The 17,907-nt window shown below is 44.9% G+C and overlaps 1 protein-coding gene across 2 annotated transcripts in view; it reads left to right on the forward strand.

Moving 5' to 3' along the window:
- The window catches only part of ABI3 (ABI family member 3), a 159,808-nt gene extending 142,264 nt beyond the window's left edge, over nt 1-17,544 (forward strand). Inside the window, exons 9-11 of one of the 2 annotated variants that reach the window (XM_077252491.1) lie at nt 7,745-7,849; nt 8,782-8,886; nt 17,350-17,544. In XM_077252491.1, coding sequence (XP_077108606.1) covers nt 7,745-7,849; nt 8,782-8,886; nt 17,350-17,408 — 269 coding nt within the window. In that variant the 3' untranslated portion in view covers nt 17,409-17,544. The remainder of the gene's footprint in view (nt 1-7,744; nt 7,850-8,781; nt 8,887-17,349) is intronic. The other variant, XM_077252492.1, reaches the window with a different exon arrangement.
- The last annotated feature ends 363 nt before the right edge of the window (nt 17,545-17,907 follow it).

Raw genomic sequence — 17,907 nt, forward strand, 5'->3', positions numbered from 1 at the left:
GCTTAAACTTAGGAGAGGAAACCTTCAGAGGGACATACCGAGAAGACAACCAAACCAAATCCCCAACACGAAGTCGGGGACCCACACCGCGGCGGCGGTTGGCAAAGCGCTGAGCCTTCTCCTGTGACAACTTCAAGTTGTCCACCACAAGATTCCAAATCCGCTGCAACCTATCCACCACGGAATCCACCCCAGGACAGTCAGAAGGTTCAACATGACCCGAGGAAAACCGCGGATGAAAACCAGAGTTGGAGAAAAATGGTGAAACCAAAGTAGCGGAACTTGCCCGATTATTAAGGGCAAACTCAGCCAATGGCAGGAAGGTCACCCAATCATCCTGATCCGCAGAAACAAAACATCTCAAATAAGCCTCCAGCGTCTGATTAGTACGCTCCGTTTGGCCATTAGTCTGAGGATGAAAGGCAGATGAAAATGACAAATCGATGCCCATCCTAGCACAAAAGGATCGCCAGAATCTGGACACAAACTGGGATCCTCTGTCAGACACGATATTCTCAGGAATGCCGTGCAAACGAACCACATTCTGAAAGAACAAAGGAACCAAATCGGAAGAGGAAGGCAATTTAGGCAAGGGCACCAAATGGACCATCTTGGAAAAACGATCACAGACCACCCAGATGACAGACATTCCTTGAGACACCGGAAGATCTGAAATGAAATCCATGGAAATGTGCGTCCAAGGCCTCTTCGGGACGGGCAAGGGCAAAAGTAACCCGCTGGCACGAGAACAGCAAGGCTTAGCCCGAGCACAAATCCCACAGGACTGCACAAAAGATCGCACATCCCGCGACAGGGACGGCCACCAAAAGGACCTAGCCACCAAATCTCTGGTACCAAAAATCCCAGGATGCCCTGCCAACACTGAGGAATGAACCTCGGAAATAACTTTACTGGTCCATTTATCAGGAACAAACAGTCTGTCAGGTGGGCAAGAGTCAGGTCTACCAGCCTGAAATCTCTGCAACACACGTCGCAAATCAGGAGAAATGGCCGACAAGATTACTCCCTCTTTAAGAATACCCGCTGGCTCTGAGACTCCAGGAGAGTCAGGCACAAAACTCCTAGAAAGAGCATCAGCCTTCACATTCTTTGAACCAGGCAGGTACGAGACCACAAAGTCAAAACGGGAGAAAAACAACGACCAACGAGCCTGTCTAGGATTCAGGCGCTTAGCAGACTCGAGGTACATCAGATTTTTGTGATCAGTCAAGACCACCACACGATGCTTAGCTCCCTCGAGCCAATGACGCCACTCCTCAAATGCCCACTTCATAGCCAACAACTCCCGATTACCAACATCATAGTTCCGCTCAGCAGGCGAAAATTTCCTAGAAAAAAAAGCACATGGTCTCATCACAGAGCAACCAGAGCCTTTCTGCGACAAAACAGCCCCTGCACCGATCTCATAAGCGTCTACTTCAACCTGAAAGGGAAGTGAGACATCAGGCTGGCACAAAACAGGCGCCGAAGTAAACCGGCGCTTCAACTCCTGGAAGGCCTCCACGGCCGCAGGAGCCCAATTAGCAACATCAGAACCTTTCTTGGTCATATCCGTCAAAGGTTTTACAACGCTAGAAAAATTAGCAATAAAACGAAGGTAGAAATTAGCAAAACCCACGAACTTCTGAAGACTCTTAACGGACGTGGGTTGAGTCCAATCATGAATAGCTCGGACCTTGACTGGGTCCATCTCCACAGTAGAAGGGGCGAAAATGAAACCCAAAAAGGAAACCTTCTGCACTCCAAAGAGACACTTTGAGCCCTTCACAAACAAAGCATTATCACGCAAAACCTGAAATACCATCCTGACCTGCTTTACATGAGAATCCCAATCATCAGAGAAAACCAGAATATCATCCAGATAAACAATCATAAATTTATCCAGATACTTCCGGAAAATGTTATGCATAAAGGACTGAAACACTGAGGGGGCATTAGAAAGCCCAAAGGGCATCACCAAGTACTCAAAATGACCTTCGGGCGTATTGAACGCAGTTTTCCATTCATCTCCCTGCTTAATGCGCACAAGGTTGTACGCACCGCGAAGATCTATCTTGGTGAACCACTTGGCACCCTTAATCCGGGCAAACAAGTCCGACAATAGTGGCAAAGGATACTGAAATTTGACAGTGATTTTATTCAAAAGCCGATAGTCTATACACGGCCTCAAAGACCCGTCTTTCTTGGCCACAAAAAAGAATCCCGCACCAAGAGGGGAAGAGGATGGACAAATATGTCCCTTCTCCAAAGACTCCTTAATATAAGCACGCATCGCGGCATGCTCAGGTACAGACAGATTAAATAGTCGTCCCTTAGGAAATTTACTACCAGGAATCAAATCTATAGCGCAGTCACAGTCCCTATGAGGAGGAAGGGCACTGGACCTGGACTCACTGAATACATCCTGATAGTCCAACAAATACTCAGGGACTTCAGAAGGAGTAGAGGAAGCAATAGACACCGACGAGGAATCGCAATGAATTCCCTGACAACCCCAACTTGACACGGACATTGCCTTCCAATCCAAAACTGGATTATGGGTCTGTAACCATGGCAGACCCAGAACGACCAAATCCTGCATTTTATGCAAAACAAGAAAACGAATCACCTCCCGATGTTCAGGAGACATGCACATGGTCACTTGTGTCCAATACTGCGGCTTATTCTCCGCCAATGGCGTAGCATCAATTCCTCTAAGAGGAATAGGATTTTCTAAAGGCTCTAGGACAAAACCACAGCGCTTGGCAAACGATAAATCCATAAGACTCAGGGCAGCACCTGAATCCACAAATGCCATAACAGGGTAGGAAGATAATGAGCAAATCAAAGTCACAGACAAAATGAACTTAGGCTGCAAATTACCAATGGCGACAGGACTAACAACCTTTGATGGCCGTTTAGAGCATGCTGATATAACATGTGTAGAATCACCACAGTAAAAACACAACCCATTCTGACGCCTATGATTTTGCCGTTCGGTTCTAGTCAGTATTCTATCACATTGCATTGAGTCAGGTGTCCGTTCAGACAACACCGCCAGAGGATTAGCAGTTTTGCGCTCCCGCAAACGCCGATCAACCTGGATGGCCAGAGCCATAGAATCATTCAGACTTGTAGGAGTGGGAAAACCCACCATCACATTCTTAATGGCTTCAGAAAGGCCATTTCTGAAATTTGCGGCCAGAGCACACTCATTCCATTGAGTAAGCACGGACCATTTCTGAAATTTTTGGCAGTACACCTCAGCTTCATCCTGGCCCTGAGAGATAGCCAGCAATGCTTTTTCTGCCTGTATTTCAAGATTGGGCTCCTCATAAAGCAATCCGAGCGCCAGAAAAAACGCATCAATATTTGCCAATGCCGGATCTCCTGGCGCCAATGAGAAAGCCCAATCCTGAGGGTCGCCACGCAAGAAGGAGATAACAATTTTAACTTGTTGAGCTGAGTCTCCAGACGAACGAGGTCTCAAAGATAGAAACAATTTACAATTATTCCTAAAATTTCCAAATTTAAATCGGTCTCCAGAGAACAGCTCAGGAATAGGTATCTTAGGTTCTGACATAGGACTGCTAATAACAAAATCCTGAATGCCCTGCACACTTGCAGCAAGCTGATCCACACTAGTAATCAGAGTCTGAACATTCATGTCTGCAGCAGAGCTTCAAGCCACTCAGAGATAAAGGGGAGGAAGAAAAAAAAAAAAAAACCTCAGACTTCTTTTCTTATAATCCCGCTTCAGCAATGCACTTTTTGGCCTGGATTACTGTTATGATCCTAATGGCAGAGGATCTCAGGAGTACCAGCTAAGTCTGCAAACACAAAAAACCAGCTCATAGGGAAGTGGTAACTTGGCTGACCGTATACCCTGATCCTAGCACAACAACTAGCAGCAGCCGGGGAACGTACCTACGTTGGTCCTAGACGTCTCGCGCCAGCCGGAGAACTAACTAACCCTTTCAGAGAAAATAAGACCTCTCTTGCCTCAAGGGAAAAGACCCCAAAGTTATAATACAAGCCCCCAACAAATAATAACGGTGAGGTAAGAAGAAATGACAAACGTAAGAATGAACTAGATTTAGCAAAGAGAGGCCCACTGACTAATAGCAGAAAATAGGAAGATGACTTATACGGTCAGCAAAAAACCCTACAAAATATCCACGCTGAATATCCAAGAACCCCCGCACCGACTAACGGTGTGGGGGGAGAATAACAGCCCCCCTTGAGCTTCCAGCAAAATCAGGAATCACATTTTAAACAAAGCTAGAACAAAATAAGGGAAATTCAAATGCACAAAAATAAGAAAGCAGGACTTAGCTTATCTTGCAAAATCAGGAGACCAGGAGACAAGAGGAAACAGACATGGTCTGATAACAACGAATCCAGGCACAATACAGAGTATCCAGGAAGTTTATATAGTCACACCCAAGGCCAAACGAACCAGGTGGGTGCCAACCTGGGGAAAGACACTCCAAGTGCCATACCGCTAATGACCACAAGAGGGAGCCAAGAAATAAGTTCACAACAGATGGCCCCCTAGATAGCATCCATATAGTATAACGCACCAGACAATCCTCAATATAGTATAATGTACTCCCTGTAAGCCTCCATATAGTATAACGCACCAGACAATCCTCAATATAGTATACTGTACTCCCCATAGGCCTCCATATAGTATAATGTAACCCCCATAGGCAGGCTCTTAGTATAATGCAGCCCCTAATATAATGCACCCACATAGGCAGCCTCTATAGTATAATGCAGCCCCTAATATAATGCACCCCCATAGGCAGCCTCTAAAGTGTAATGCAGCCCCTAAAATAATGCACCCCCATAGGCAGCCTCTATAGTATAATGCATCCCCATAGGCAGCCTCTATAGTATAATGCATCCCCAGAGGCAGCCTGTATAGTATAATGCACCCCCATAGGAAGCCTGCATAGTATAATGCATCCCCATAGGCAGCCTCTATAGTGTATTGCACCCCATAGGCAGCCTGTATAGTATATTGCACCCCCACAGGCAGCCTGTATAGTATATTGCACCCCCATAGCATGATGCACCCCCATAAAAAAATAAATCCAATACTCACCTCTCTTCCTCCTGGCTCCTCCGCTGCTCTGAGCGCCTGCACGTCTCCGGACCGCTGGTGCCGAGTAGTGACGTCATTGCAACCCCCTGTCAGTGTCGGCTAGATGCCGATACAGTTGAACTGCAATGACGGGCGGGGGGCCCACTGCTGGCACTGGGCCCCCTGCCTGCTCAGGGGCCCCATAGCGGGCGGGCAGCAGAGCAGGGAGATTCTCCCTCCTCTGCCCTCCACTGCCCCCCCTCTGACCTCCTTTATTTCTGCAGAAACCTTTGCATATTTAAAAAAATAAAGTCGACCAAGCAAGACAAGTCTTTCCTGCCCATCCACAACTCCTACTGTATGTATAAAAGAACACTTCCCCTCCCCCACAACCTTGCTGCCCACCATCACTGAAGGAGATCTCACTCATCTCCTCTCCAAATTGCACTTCACCATTTGTGCACTTTACCCCATCCCACATCCTCACCAACCTCACCACCACGCATATCCCAGCCGTAACTCATCTTTTCAACCTATCGCTAACCTCCCTTGTGCTTTCAAACATGCCATGATCACATCTATCCTGAAGAAACCATCCCTCGACCCGACCACTACGTCAAACTTCCATCCCATATTGCTGCTCCCGTTCGCCTTCAAATTTCTTGAACAGTATGTCCATTCTGAATTTTCCTCCCATCTCTTATCTAACTCACTCTTTGATGACCTAAAATCCATCTTCTGCCCCCATCATTCCACTGAAACTGCCCTTGCCAAAATGACTAATGATCTGTTCTGGGACCCCTACTCTTCTCAATCTATACCTGTAGCCTAGGGCAACTCATAAAGTCCCAGGCTTCTAGTACCATCTATACGCTGATGATACTCAGATCCATCTCTCTGCTGTCCAGTATCCCAGAGTGTCTATCAGCCATATCTTCCTTCTTTTCATCACACTTCCTGTAAGTGTGTACAAAACAGAACTCATCATCTTCCTCCATCTCACCTAACTACCCTACCTAATCTATCACAATAAATTATATCACACTTTCCCGTGTACTGTATGTCCGCTGCCTCAGAGTAACCCTCGACTCTGCCCTGTCCTTCAAACCACATATCCGCATTCTTTCCACCTCTTGACGCCTGCAACTCAAAAATATTTCCAAAATCAACCATCCTTTCCTCAACCCTGAAGCAACTAAAATGTTAATCATCTTCCACCTCAACTACTGCAATATCCTCCTCTGTGGCCTCCCTGCTAACTAGTGATGAGCGAGTATACTCATTACTCGAGATTTCGCAAGCATGCTCGGGTGGTCTCCAAGTATTTTGGTGTGCTCAGAGATTTATTTTTTGTTGACGCAGCTGCATGATTTGCGGCTGCTGCTAGGCAGCTTGAATACATGTTGGGTTTGCCTGTTTGTTAGGGAATCCCCACATGTATTTAAGCTGTCTAGCAGCTTCAAATCATGCAGCTGCATGAACAAAAAACTAAATCTCCGAGCACGCCAAAATACTCAGAGACCACCCGAGCATGCTCGGGAAATCTCGAGTAATGAGTATACTCTCTCATCACTACTGCTAACACTGTTGCACTTCTCCAATCCGTCCTTTACTCTGCTGCACAACTAATCCACCTCTCAACTCACTATTAGAGATGAGCGAACATCGTCGGCACCCTCCTTATTCTGAAAGCTATAGCGCTTACCGAAGAAGCTGCAGCGAGAACCTGGATACCTGGAGCTCTCCGATAATCTGGTGTCCGGCGCCACAGCTGCATGTGTCGCGGCTGTGTGACAGTCACAACACATACATGGAGAGCCTATGTGTTGTGATTGTCACACAGCCGCAACACATGCAGCTGAGGCGCCGGACACCTGATTATCGGAAGCGCTCCAGGTATGCGGGTTCCCGATAAAGCTTGCCAAATAAGGAGGGAGCCGACGATAGTTGCTCATCCCTACTCACTATTCCTCCGCTTCTCCCCTCTGCAACTGCCTTCATCGGCTCCCAATTCCAAGTATCCAGTTCATACTGCGAACACTGATCTACAAGGCTGCCCATAATCTGTCTCCTCCGTATATCTCTGAACTAATCTCCCATTACCTTCCAACACGTTGTCTCCGGTCCTTCCAAAACCTCCTTTTCTCCTTCACACTTACACTTTCCTCACCCTATCGCCTCTAAGAATTTTGCAATGGAGTCAACTTGATGAGTTAGAACCTTTATGTGAGCAATGAGAGCCTCCTTCCAGCCCAATGAGAGCAACTTGCACTTTATAAATGGATCACACTGGGGGTAAAATGACGATGTGTAGTTGCCAATATGACCGAAACCCACCCAGCCTGCACTACCAGTCACAACCTTGAAAGGCCATCTAGAATTGGCTAGTGACGGGTGGGCGAGGTGTTGACTCCTTCAGGACTGGGTGATTATAAAATAAATATTGCATTCTCCTGCCTGTGAACACCTAATTAAAAAGTGATCCAAAAGAGATCCCACCTCGATTTTAGTGAGCGGAGACAAATGATCTGATTCACCAAAAATAGTCCAAACTGCTCATCAATAGTTTCAACACTAGATGGCAGTACAGTCAGGTTTCTGATGTGCCTTTATTTTATTTGTCTTTTAGTTGACTTTTTTTGCTCTTTTTTTCAGACAACGAAATATCCATTTGTAAATCACCAAGTGTTGATGAATGTTTTCCACCACCGCCAGTCATTGACAATGCAGAAAATCATTCACCATGGCCAATAGGAAATGGTATGTTATCTTGGATTTGGTAAAAAACCCTTTCTTAACCCTTTGTACTTTTGGTTGGGGCTAAAGAGAGATATACAGTATCTGGTTTTATACACAAACTGAGAATCAATGGAAGTCTAATTCTATGTGATCAATCCACAGAATTGCCATTTATTATGAGAAAAGCATCCAGCTCTGTTTAAAATCTTGATATAGTGTCTGCCATTACTGCCTCATGTGGTCGGCATTCCACAGTCTGACTGCTCTAACTGTAAAGAACCCTTTCCTATTTAGTTGCCGGAATCGCCTTTCCTCCACACATAATGAGTGCCCCTGGTCCTTTGTACGGTCTCCAGAAGGAATATAAGTCTTATACTAGTCCTTTGTACTGACCACACATGTATTTGGAGATATAAATGAGATCTGAGGACTGGGGAGGCTTTGGCACTGGTGTCAGTGTGACTGTGTCTTCTATGGAAGCTCAACCCATTCAATTAATGTGGCTAAACTGTAGTACCAGTCACCGAAACATAGATGTGAGCGGCACCGATCAAGGGAATGTCGTTGTCCTCTTATTTACCAACAATTATTTCTGGTCCCTCCAGTGGATGGGTGTAAGGGCATAGCGATAGTGAATGAATGGGCCGCAGTTGAGGCTCTGTTGGGGGTCCTGAGATTCCCCTGCCTCATACACACTATAGTGTTGGTACATGGAAGGCGGGTGGAGGAAGCTGTTACACACCTTGCACTGGTTCCTGTGTGCATCATGTTACATTTTTGGCTGTGCCATTGATGCTATATGCAGGAAGAGTCCGTTCGGTGTAACTTTCATGCATAGATTCGGCTACTTTAAAAATTAGAATATCTCAATGGAAACTGACAACTCCAGAGACGGACAGAGAATGGAGCTGTGGGCACTATGCAGTCATGACTATCAGCATCTGTTTTTGTAGGCCTCACATCCCCCGCGTGCACGGGACCTTCAGCTGACGACCTTCCACCACCTCCAGACTCTGAAATGACAAGTGTGCTATGGCCGGGGGAGGATGGTATGTCAGGTACAGATGCTAGCGTTATATATGTAGAATTCTGCTCCTTTAGGCTACGTTCCCACATGAGCTTATGGTGAGTTTTTAATGCCACAGACCTTCCGCATTTCTGCACATTGTCATGGAAATTTTGTTTCATTTTTCATTTTGTTTTTGACGCTGTGGCTTTTTTCTCTTGTTGGTGTGTCATGCTTTAAATAAAGCTGTTTTGTTCTTTATACTTCCTGCTATTTGGCTTTAACAAACCTTTTTTCGAAACAGTCATGTGCGGATTACATGTGTTTTTTTTGCACTTCTGCCGCGTACACGCACTGAAAACACGTGTGTTTTTTCCCCTGTCGATTTTCCGCATCCAGTGCAAGTGTCTGGGAAATCCGCACATAAAACTTAACGTACCCACAAGAAAAATTGACATTTGTGGATTTGAAATTTGCACCGCAGGTCAGTTTACGCCGAGTAAGAAAAAAAGCACAGTGGGCGTGAGATTTCTATACATCCCATCCACTTTGCTGGAGCTGTAAGAACGTTGGGTTTTTGACGCAGGGGAAATACACAGCAACTCACTAAAAACTCATTGTGGGAACACAGCCTAAAGGCCATGAACAAATGTTATTAAAAACGCTCGCTTCACATTTTTCTTGCCATGTAAACAGGCTGCCAACTTGTGCAGGACAAAAGATCGTTGTTCTCAGCGGTACATGGTCCTGTTTAAACAGGACTTGCACTATCAGAAACTATGGCAGCCTACGCGCACTGAGCGATCTAGTGCTGATCACTCGCTGCGCATTATTTACTTTGGTCTGCCATGGAGAACAGTTATTCAAACGACTGCCGATTGGTAAAAGGTTCCTGATCTGCGGTCGTGTTGTGTTGACAGTCGGTCTCTGTAAATGCACCATTAGTCATGATACTGCCACAGATAGCACTATGTAAAATTATACTGTAAATTACATTATGTGTATATGTAAAAAAACACTATATAAAGAAACCTGTAGACTGTGAGCCCTCGCAGGCAGGGTCCTCTCTCCCTCTGTACTTGTGTGTGCCTTGTATTGCTCATGTTTATTGTACTTGTCTATATTTGCCCCTTCCACGTGTAAAGTGCCATGGAATAAAAGGCACTATAAAAATGAATAATAATAATAATAATAATAATAATAAAATATACAAACATACACCACCCTTTCTAAATGCATTGTAACCACTAGGTGTCAGTATAAGAGAAGCAGTAAGAGAACTGCTAAAATGTACAGATTCTGCTAAGACCCCCACTGATGGAAAGTACAGGGAACTTGTATCCTACTTTTTTTGGCAGTTCCATAGAAAATGAATGGATGAACCGTGCACATGCGTAATGGTTGCTTCATTCTAACAGGGACACAAGTCACCCATTTTTGCCATTGTTGAAGGTCTCAGTAGTGTCATCAATGATCTAGTAGCGACCACATATCATAAGCATAGGTGACAACTTACTTCCTTACTGGAAGATCCCTTTATCTAATAAAATATGGATCTGAGAGACGCAAGCTGCTTCAGATTTGTATCCCTTTCAGATTACATTCACTATTATTCATCACAAAGGTAGATGGACATTAAAGATGCCAGAATTGGGTGCAACAGGGTTCACAATGCAAATCAGCTTTTACTATACCTGCTATGTAAAAGGAGGAGAATGACACACAGGGGATATCTGGTGAAGCTATCGGTGGGGGAACGAGCACTGAGATTCACGAGGTTCCCCACAAATGGCCACTTTTATGCCCACTGCACTGCTGCTAATGAGGATGTGGCCGGCGTCACACCTAACGTATTTTACTTTACAGCCGAGGTACGCAGAAAAGTTCCTGAACAGTGATCTGTATTCAATGCGAGGATGCAATTTTTTTCTCCAAAAATTATCTGTGTGTCATCCGTATAGCATCCGTACGGCGAGAAGGCTTGCAAAACGGACATAGAATGGATCCATGGGCCCAATCTATTCTATTTGTGAAAACATATATATATATATATATATATATATATATATATATATATATATATATATATATATATATATATACCGTGTATACCCGAGTATAAGCCGACCCGAGTATAAGCCGACCCCCTAATTTTGCCACAAAAAAACTGTTAAAACTTAATGACTCGAGTATAAGCCTAGGGTGGGAAATGCAGCAGCTACTGGTAAATGTCAAAAATAAAAATAAGTACCAAAAAAAGTAAAATTAATTGAGACATCAGTAGGTTAAGTGTTTTTGAATATCCATATTGAAACAGGAGCCCCATATAATGCTCCATAAAGTTCATGATGGGCCCCATAAGATGCTCCACACAAAACACGCCCCATAAGATTCTCCATATTAAAATATGCCCCATATAATGCTGCACAAAGGTTAATAATGGCCCCATAAGATGCTCCATAGAAACATTTGCCCCATACAATGCTGCATAAAGGTTGATGGCCCCATAAGATGCTCCATAGATTATGCCCCATAAGATGCTCCATAGATTATGCCCCATAAGATGCTCCATAGATTATGCCCCATAGATTATGCCCCATAAGATGCTCCATAGATTATGTCCCATAAAATGCTCCATAGATTATGCCCCATAAGATGCTCCATAGATTAAGCCCCATAAGATCTTCCACACATTATGCCCCATAAGATGCTCCACACATTATGCCCCATAAGATGCTCCACACATTATGCAGCGCCCCAGAGTCCTGGTCGTTGCAGTACTGTGGATCCGCCACTATGGGGAGCCATGGTGCGTTCGATGGCACTGAAGGAGTTCATCTGACCAGGTATCACAGACACCAATATGTTTCACAGCAGGGCCTCCGGGGGGAGCTAAGGGTTCTATTCATTAGGCCACTCCCCACCATAGTGGGTAAACTGGGGGTCAGGCAGGAAGTTAGAGAAGAAAGCTGACTGGATTGAACGAAGCAACACCTTGTGGCAGAGGGTGTTGTGGAGGAAGAGACAGTAGGGTCTCTGTCAGGGGTGGGATCCTGACAGAGGCTTGGCATTAGAAAGAACGTAACGGGACCGTGCCTGCTCAGCATAGCGGCGGTGCCCAAGAAAGGACTAGAAGCGAGATAGATTGTGCTGAGTGAGAAACGAGATCAAGCAAAAAGGAGAATACCAGTAGGGGTCATGCTGTAGGACCGGAGCAACATCCTACTGAGGCGCATTACCGGTGGCCGGAACGCCGAGGGAAGGATCCTGACAGAGGCTTGGCATTAGAAAGAACGTAACGGGACCGTGCCTGCTCAGCATAGCGGCGGTGCCCAAGAAAGGACTAGAAGCGAGATAGATTGTGCTGAGTGAGAAACGAGATCAAGCAAAAAGGAGAATACCAGTAGGGGTCATGCTGTAGGACCGGAGCAACATCCTACTGAGGCGCATTACCGGTGGCCGGAACGCCGAGGGAGTGGAATAGCATACAGCTTCAAGCCATACTCCAAACAGCGGCAGGGCAGTCAGTTTAAGGCGGGCTGTCTACCACATATCACCTATGAAGTCTTGGGGGGCAATTGCGGGAGAGGGGCGTCTCTAGGGTCCCGGAAGAACTCCAGGCCTACCTGACAAACGGGTGCCGTTCCAACCTGAATAACAGGGAGGGATGGAATACGAGAAGAACATCAGTGAATCGAGTTGTGAGGGAACTTAAGAAACAGACACAACAGTTGTGGGGTACTTTCCGTGAGCACAGCAGGGAAGGACTACAACACATAGCGCTAAGAAGGAGGGCACTGATTTCCACCTGTGAGGAGAACTCTGGAAGTGCCATCGGACCGACCGGACTTGCGCAGCCTGGTGAACCGTATTCTGGACTGCGGACTGAGAGATCTCCAGTAAAGAGGTAAAGAGACTGCAACCTGGTGTCCTCGTTATTTACCGCGACCTGCACCCCCACAACTGCACCGCTACACCACCGTTACTGCATCATCATCATCACTTATTCTACCGGACGTCCCCCACTGACAGACAGGGCCACGGACCGGGTCTAGCCACCGTGACAACGCCAGGACTGAGACCCAGAGGCCCGGCTCCGGGTACCCCTAGGCCCTGCGGCGGTGTGGGGGCGCTCCAATTATGCCCCATAAGATGCTCCACTCATTATGCCCCATAAGATGCTCCACACATTATGCCCCATAAGATGCTCCACACATTATGCCCCATAAGATGCTCCACACATTATGCCCCATAAGATGCTCCACACATTATGCCCCATAAGATGCTCCACACATTATGCCCCATAAGATGCTCCACACATTATGCTCCATAAGATGCTCCACACATTATGCCCCATAAGATGCGCCACACATTATGCCCCATAAGATGCTCCATACATTATGCCCCATAAGATCCTCCACACATTATGCCCCATAAGATGCTCCACACATTATGCCCCATAAGATGATCCACACATTATGCCCCATAAGATGCGCCACACATTATGCCCCATAAGATGCTCCATACATTATGCCCCATAAGATCCTCCACACATTATGCCCCATAAGATCCTCCACACATTATGCCCCATAAGATGCTCCACACATTATGCCCCATAAGATGATCCACACATTATGCCCCATAAGATGCGCCACACATTATGCCCCATAAGATGCTCCATACATTATGCCCCATAAGATCCTCCACACATTATGCCCCATAAGATGCTCCACACATTATGCCCCATAAGATGATCCACACATTATGCCCCATAAGATGCGCCACACATTATGCCCCATAAGATGCTCCATACATTATGCCCCATAAGATCCTCCACACATTATGCCCCATAAGATCCTCCACACATTATGCCCCATAAGATGATCCACACATTATGCCCCATAAGATGCTCCATACATTATGCCCCATAAGATGATCCACACATTATGCCCCATAAGATGATCCACACATTATGCCCCATAAGATGATCCACACATTATGCCCCATAAGATGCTCCACACATTATGCCCCATAAGATGATCCACACATTATGCCCCATAAGATGCTCCACACATTATGCCCCATAAGATGCTCCACACATTATGCCCCATAAGATGCTCCACACATTATGCCCCATAAGATGATCCACACATTATGCCCCATAAGATGCGCCACACATTATGCCCCATAAGATGCTCCACACATTATGCCCCATAAGATCCTCCACACATTATGCCCCATAAGATCCTCCACACATTATGCCCCATAAGATGATCCACACATTATGCCCCATAAGATGATCCACACATTATGCCCCATAAGATGCTCCACACATTATGCCCCATAAGATGCTCCACACATTATGCCCCATAAGATGCTCCACACATTATGCCCCATAAGATGCTCCACACATTATGCCCCATAAGATGCTCCACACATTATGCCCCATAAGATGCGCCACACATTATGCCCCATAAGATCCTCCACACATTATGCCCCATAAGATCCTCCACACATTATGCCCCATAAGATGATCCACACATTATGCCCCATAAGATGCTCCATACATTATGCCCCATAAGATGATCCACACATTATGCCCCATAAGATGATCCACACATTATGCCCCATAAGATGATCCACACATTATGCCCCATAAGATGCTCCACACATTATGCCCCATAAGATGATCCACACATTATGCCCCATAAGATGATCCACACATTATGCCCCATAAGATGATCCACACATTATGCCCCATAAGATGATCCACACATTATGCCCCATAAGATGCTCCACACATTATGCCCCATAAGATGCTCCATACATTATGCCCCATAAGATGATCCACACATTATGCCCCATAAGATGATCCACACATTATGCCCCATAAGATGATCCACACATTATGCCCCATAAGATGCTCCACACATTATGCCCCATAAGATGCTCCACACATTATGCCCCATAAGATGATCCACACATTATGCCCCATAAGATGCTCCACACATTATGCCCCATAAGATGCTCCACACATTATGCCCCATAAGATGCTCCACACATTATGCCCCATAAGATGATCCACACATTATGCCCCATAAGATGATCCACACATTATGCCCCATAAGATGATCCACACATTATGCCCCATAAGATGCTCCACACATTATGCCCCATAAGATGCTCCATACATTATGCCCCATAAGATGATCCACACATTATGCCCCATAAGATGATCCACACATTATGCCCCATAAGATGATCCACACATTATGCCCCATAAGATGCTCCACACATTATGCCCCATAAGATGCTCCACACATTATGCCCCATAAGATGATCCACACATTATGCCCCATAAGATGCTCCACACATTATGCCCCATAAGATGCTCCACACATTATGCCCCATAAGATGCTCCACACATTATGCCCCATAAGATGATCCACACATAATGTCTGGCGTCTGCTGCACCACACACAGCATAAACCAGAGAACTGCCTCGCTCTTCATGGGAATGAGGCTAGGTTTGTGTGTATATATATATATATATATATATATATATATATATATATATATACACTGTATATACCTATACAATCCTGCCATTTACTGAAAAATAATATCAGTTGGTTTAACTGATGGCATATAAAAAGATGTCTCATTACCGAGGCGCCACGCAAGGAGCATCTCATGATGGGTAACCTTATTGTTGCAAAACATACTGGTGGCATTGGTTATAGAAAAAATTTTAATTACTGAAGGTTCAAGTGAGCACTGTTGGGGCCATAATACAGAGGCGGAAAGAATATAATTTCATCATAAACTGGCCATGATCACGTGCTCCCCACAAGATTTCAGACAGAGGAGTGAAAAGAATTATCAGAAGAATTCTCCAAGAGCCAAGGACCACCTATGGAGAGCTACAGAAAAACTTGGAATCAGCAGGTACAATTTTTTCAAAGAAAACAATAAGTAATACACCCAACCTCCATGGCCTGTATGCACGCTCACCATGCAAGACTCCACTGTTGAAAAAAAAACATGTTCAAGCTCATTTACAGTTTGCTCAACATTTAAACAAGCCTGTGAAATACTGGGAGAATATAGTCTGGTCAGATGAGACAAAAATGTAACTCCTTGGATGCCATAATACGCACAATGTTTGGAGGCCAAAGGGCACTGCATGTCACCCCAAAAACACTATACAGTGAAGTTTGGAGGTGGGAACATCATGGTGTGGGGATGCTTTCAGCATATGGCAGTGGTAAACTTCATATAATTGAAGGACAGCTGAATAGACAAATGTGCCAAGACATTCTTGATAAAAATCTGCTGCCATCTGCCAGGATGATGAGGATGAAATGAGAGTGGAGATCTCAGCAAGGCAATTATTCCGAACACGCAGCCAAGAAAACTCAATTTGTCTCAGAAATAGAAAATAAAGCTGCTAGAATGGCCCTGCCAATCACCTGGCCTGAATCCAATAGAAAATGTATGGAAGGAACTAAAGCTCAGAGTTCAGAGAAGGAGCCCACAGGACCTTCAGGATTTGAAGAGTGTTTGTGTGGAAGAATGGGCCGCAATCACACCTGAGCAATGCATGCGACTAGTTTCTCCATCCACTGAAGGTAAAAACAGACACACAGGTGTCACACTGATGGTAAAAACACACACACAAATGGTAAAAAAGGACACACTGATGGCAAAAACGGACACACTGACTGTACACTGATGACACCCTGATCCAAAACACTAATGACACACTGATGGTAAAAACGGACACATTGATAACACACTGATGGTAAAATAGGACACATGGGTGACACACTGATGGTAAAAAAGGACACACTAGTGACACACTAATGGTAAAAACGGTCACACTAATAACACTGATGGTAAAAACGGACACACTGATTACACACTGATGATAAAAACGGACACACGGGTGACACTCTGATGGTAAAAACGGACACACTGATGGTAAAAATGGACACACTGATGACACACTGGTGGTGAAAACGGACACACTGACTGTACACTGATGACTCCAGTACCATTTTTCACGGAAGTGTGAATGAGGTCTTACACTAAAAAAAAAACAACTTAAAACTCATTGTCCAATACCAAATATCCATGAATGACCCAGATTTGAATAGCTATTGTGTAATTTCACTTTCTGCCAAGAAAGTAAAAATTAATGTTCAAAATAATAAACTTTTTGTCACAATTTTCAATGCTGCATTAAGAAAAAAAAAGTTTATCCCAAAATGTGGACAAACAATGTAATCCCAATCTGGAATATCCAAATAATGCTGCGTACACATGACACAGTCATAGATATACAAGTTACTTACTATGCAAATAGAGATGGCACAGAGTCCACATAATACCTCTATATAGCACCAAAATAATGCCGCCATATATTGCTTCCTAATGGAAAGTTACAATGGTAAACTATTTTACAATTCATATTTTATTCTAATCGGTTTCTTTATTTTTTCCAATCTTGCAGCCGATGCCATGGAGAGCACGACTTATCTGGACGATTTCCCCCCTCCTCCTGACTTCTAGACAACAGACCTACTCAGAACTACAATACAAGGATGCCACACATTGCAGGCTTTCTGGTCCGACAACCCCCCAATGTGTTTACAGATTTGCTCAAAAGATTCTTTATCATATGAAAATAAAATGTTGTATAAACGGCTGTATATGGTTGATCATAGGTAAGGGTATCCATAAACATTCAATGCCAGTAGATCTAGCTGACCTCTGTGAGATCTACCAACTTCCTCATCTGTTTTGAGAGCCTCCTGTCTGTCTCCTGATGGAGGACAGGCTAGAGAAGGATCAGACATGTTGGATATTAACATGACCTATTCTTTTTTTGTTATTTGGGAGGAGGGAAGCAGCAGCCCGGCACTCATTATATGACTGCCAGTTGACAGCTATTCCTCCTAATCTAATATATAAAGGTGAATGTGTGTGTGTGTGTGTGTGTGTGTGTGTGTGTGTGTGTGTGTGTGTGTGTGTGTGTGTGTGTGTGTGTGTGTGTGTGTGTGTGTGTGTG

This window comes from Ranitomeya variabilis, chromosome 4, assembly GCF_051348905.1.
Source record: "Ranitomeya variabilis isolate aRanVar5 chromosome 4, aRanVar5.hap1, whole genome shotgun sequence".
Classification (NCBI taxonomy): domain Eukaryota; kingdom Metazoa; phylum Chordata; class Amphibia; order Anura; family Dendrobatidae; genus Ranitomeya; species Ranitomeya variabilis.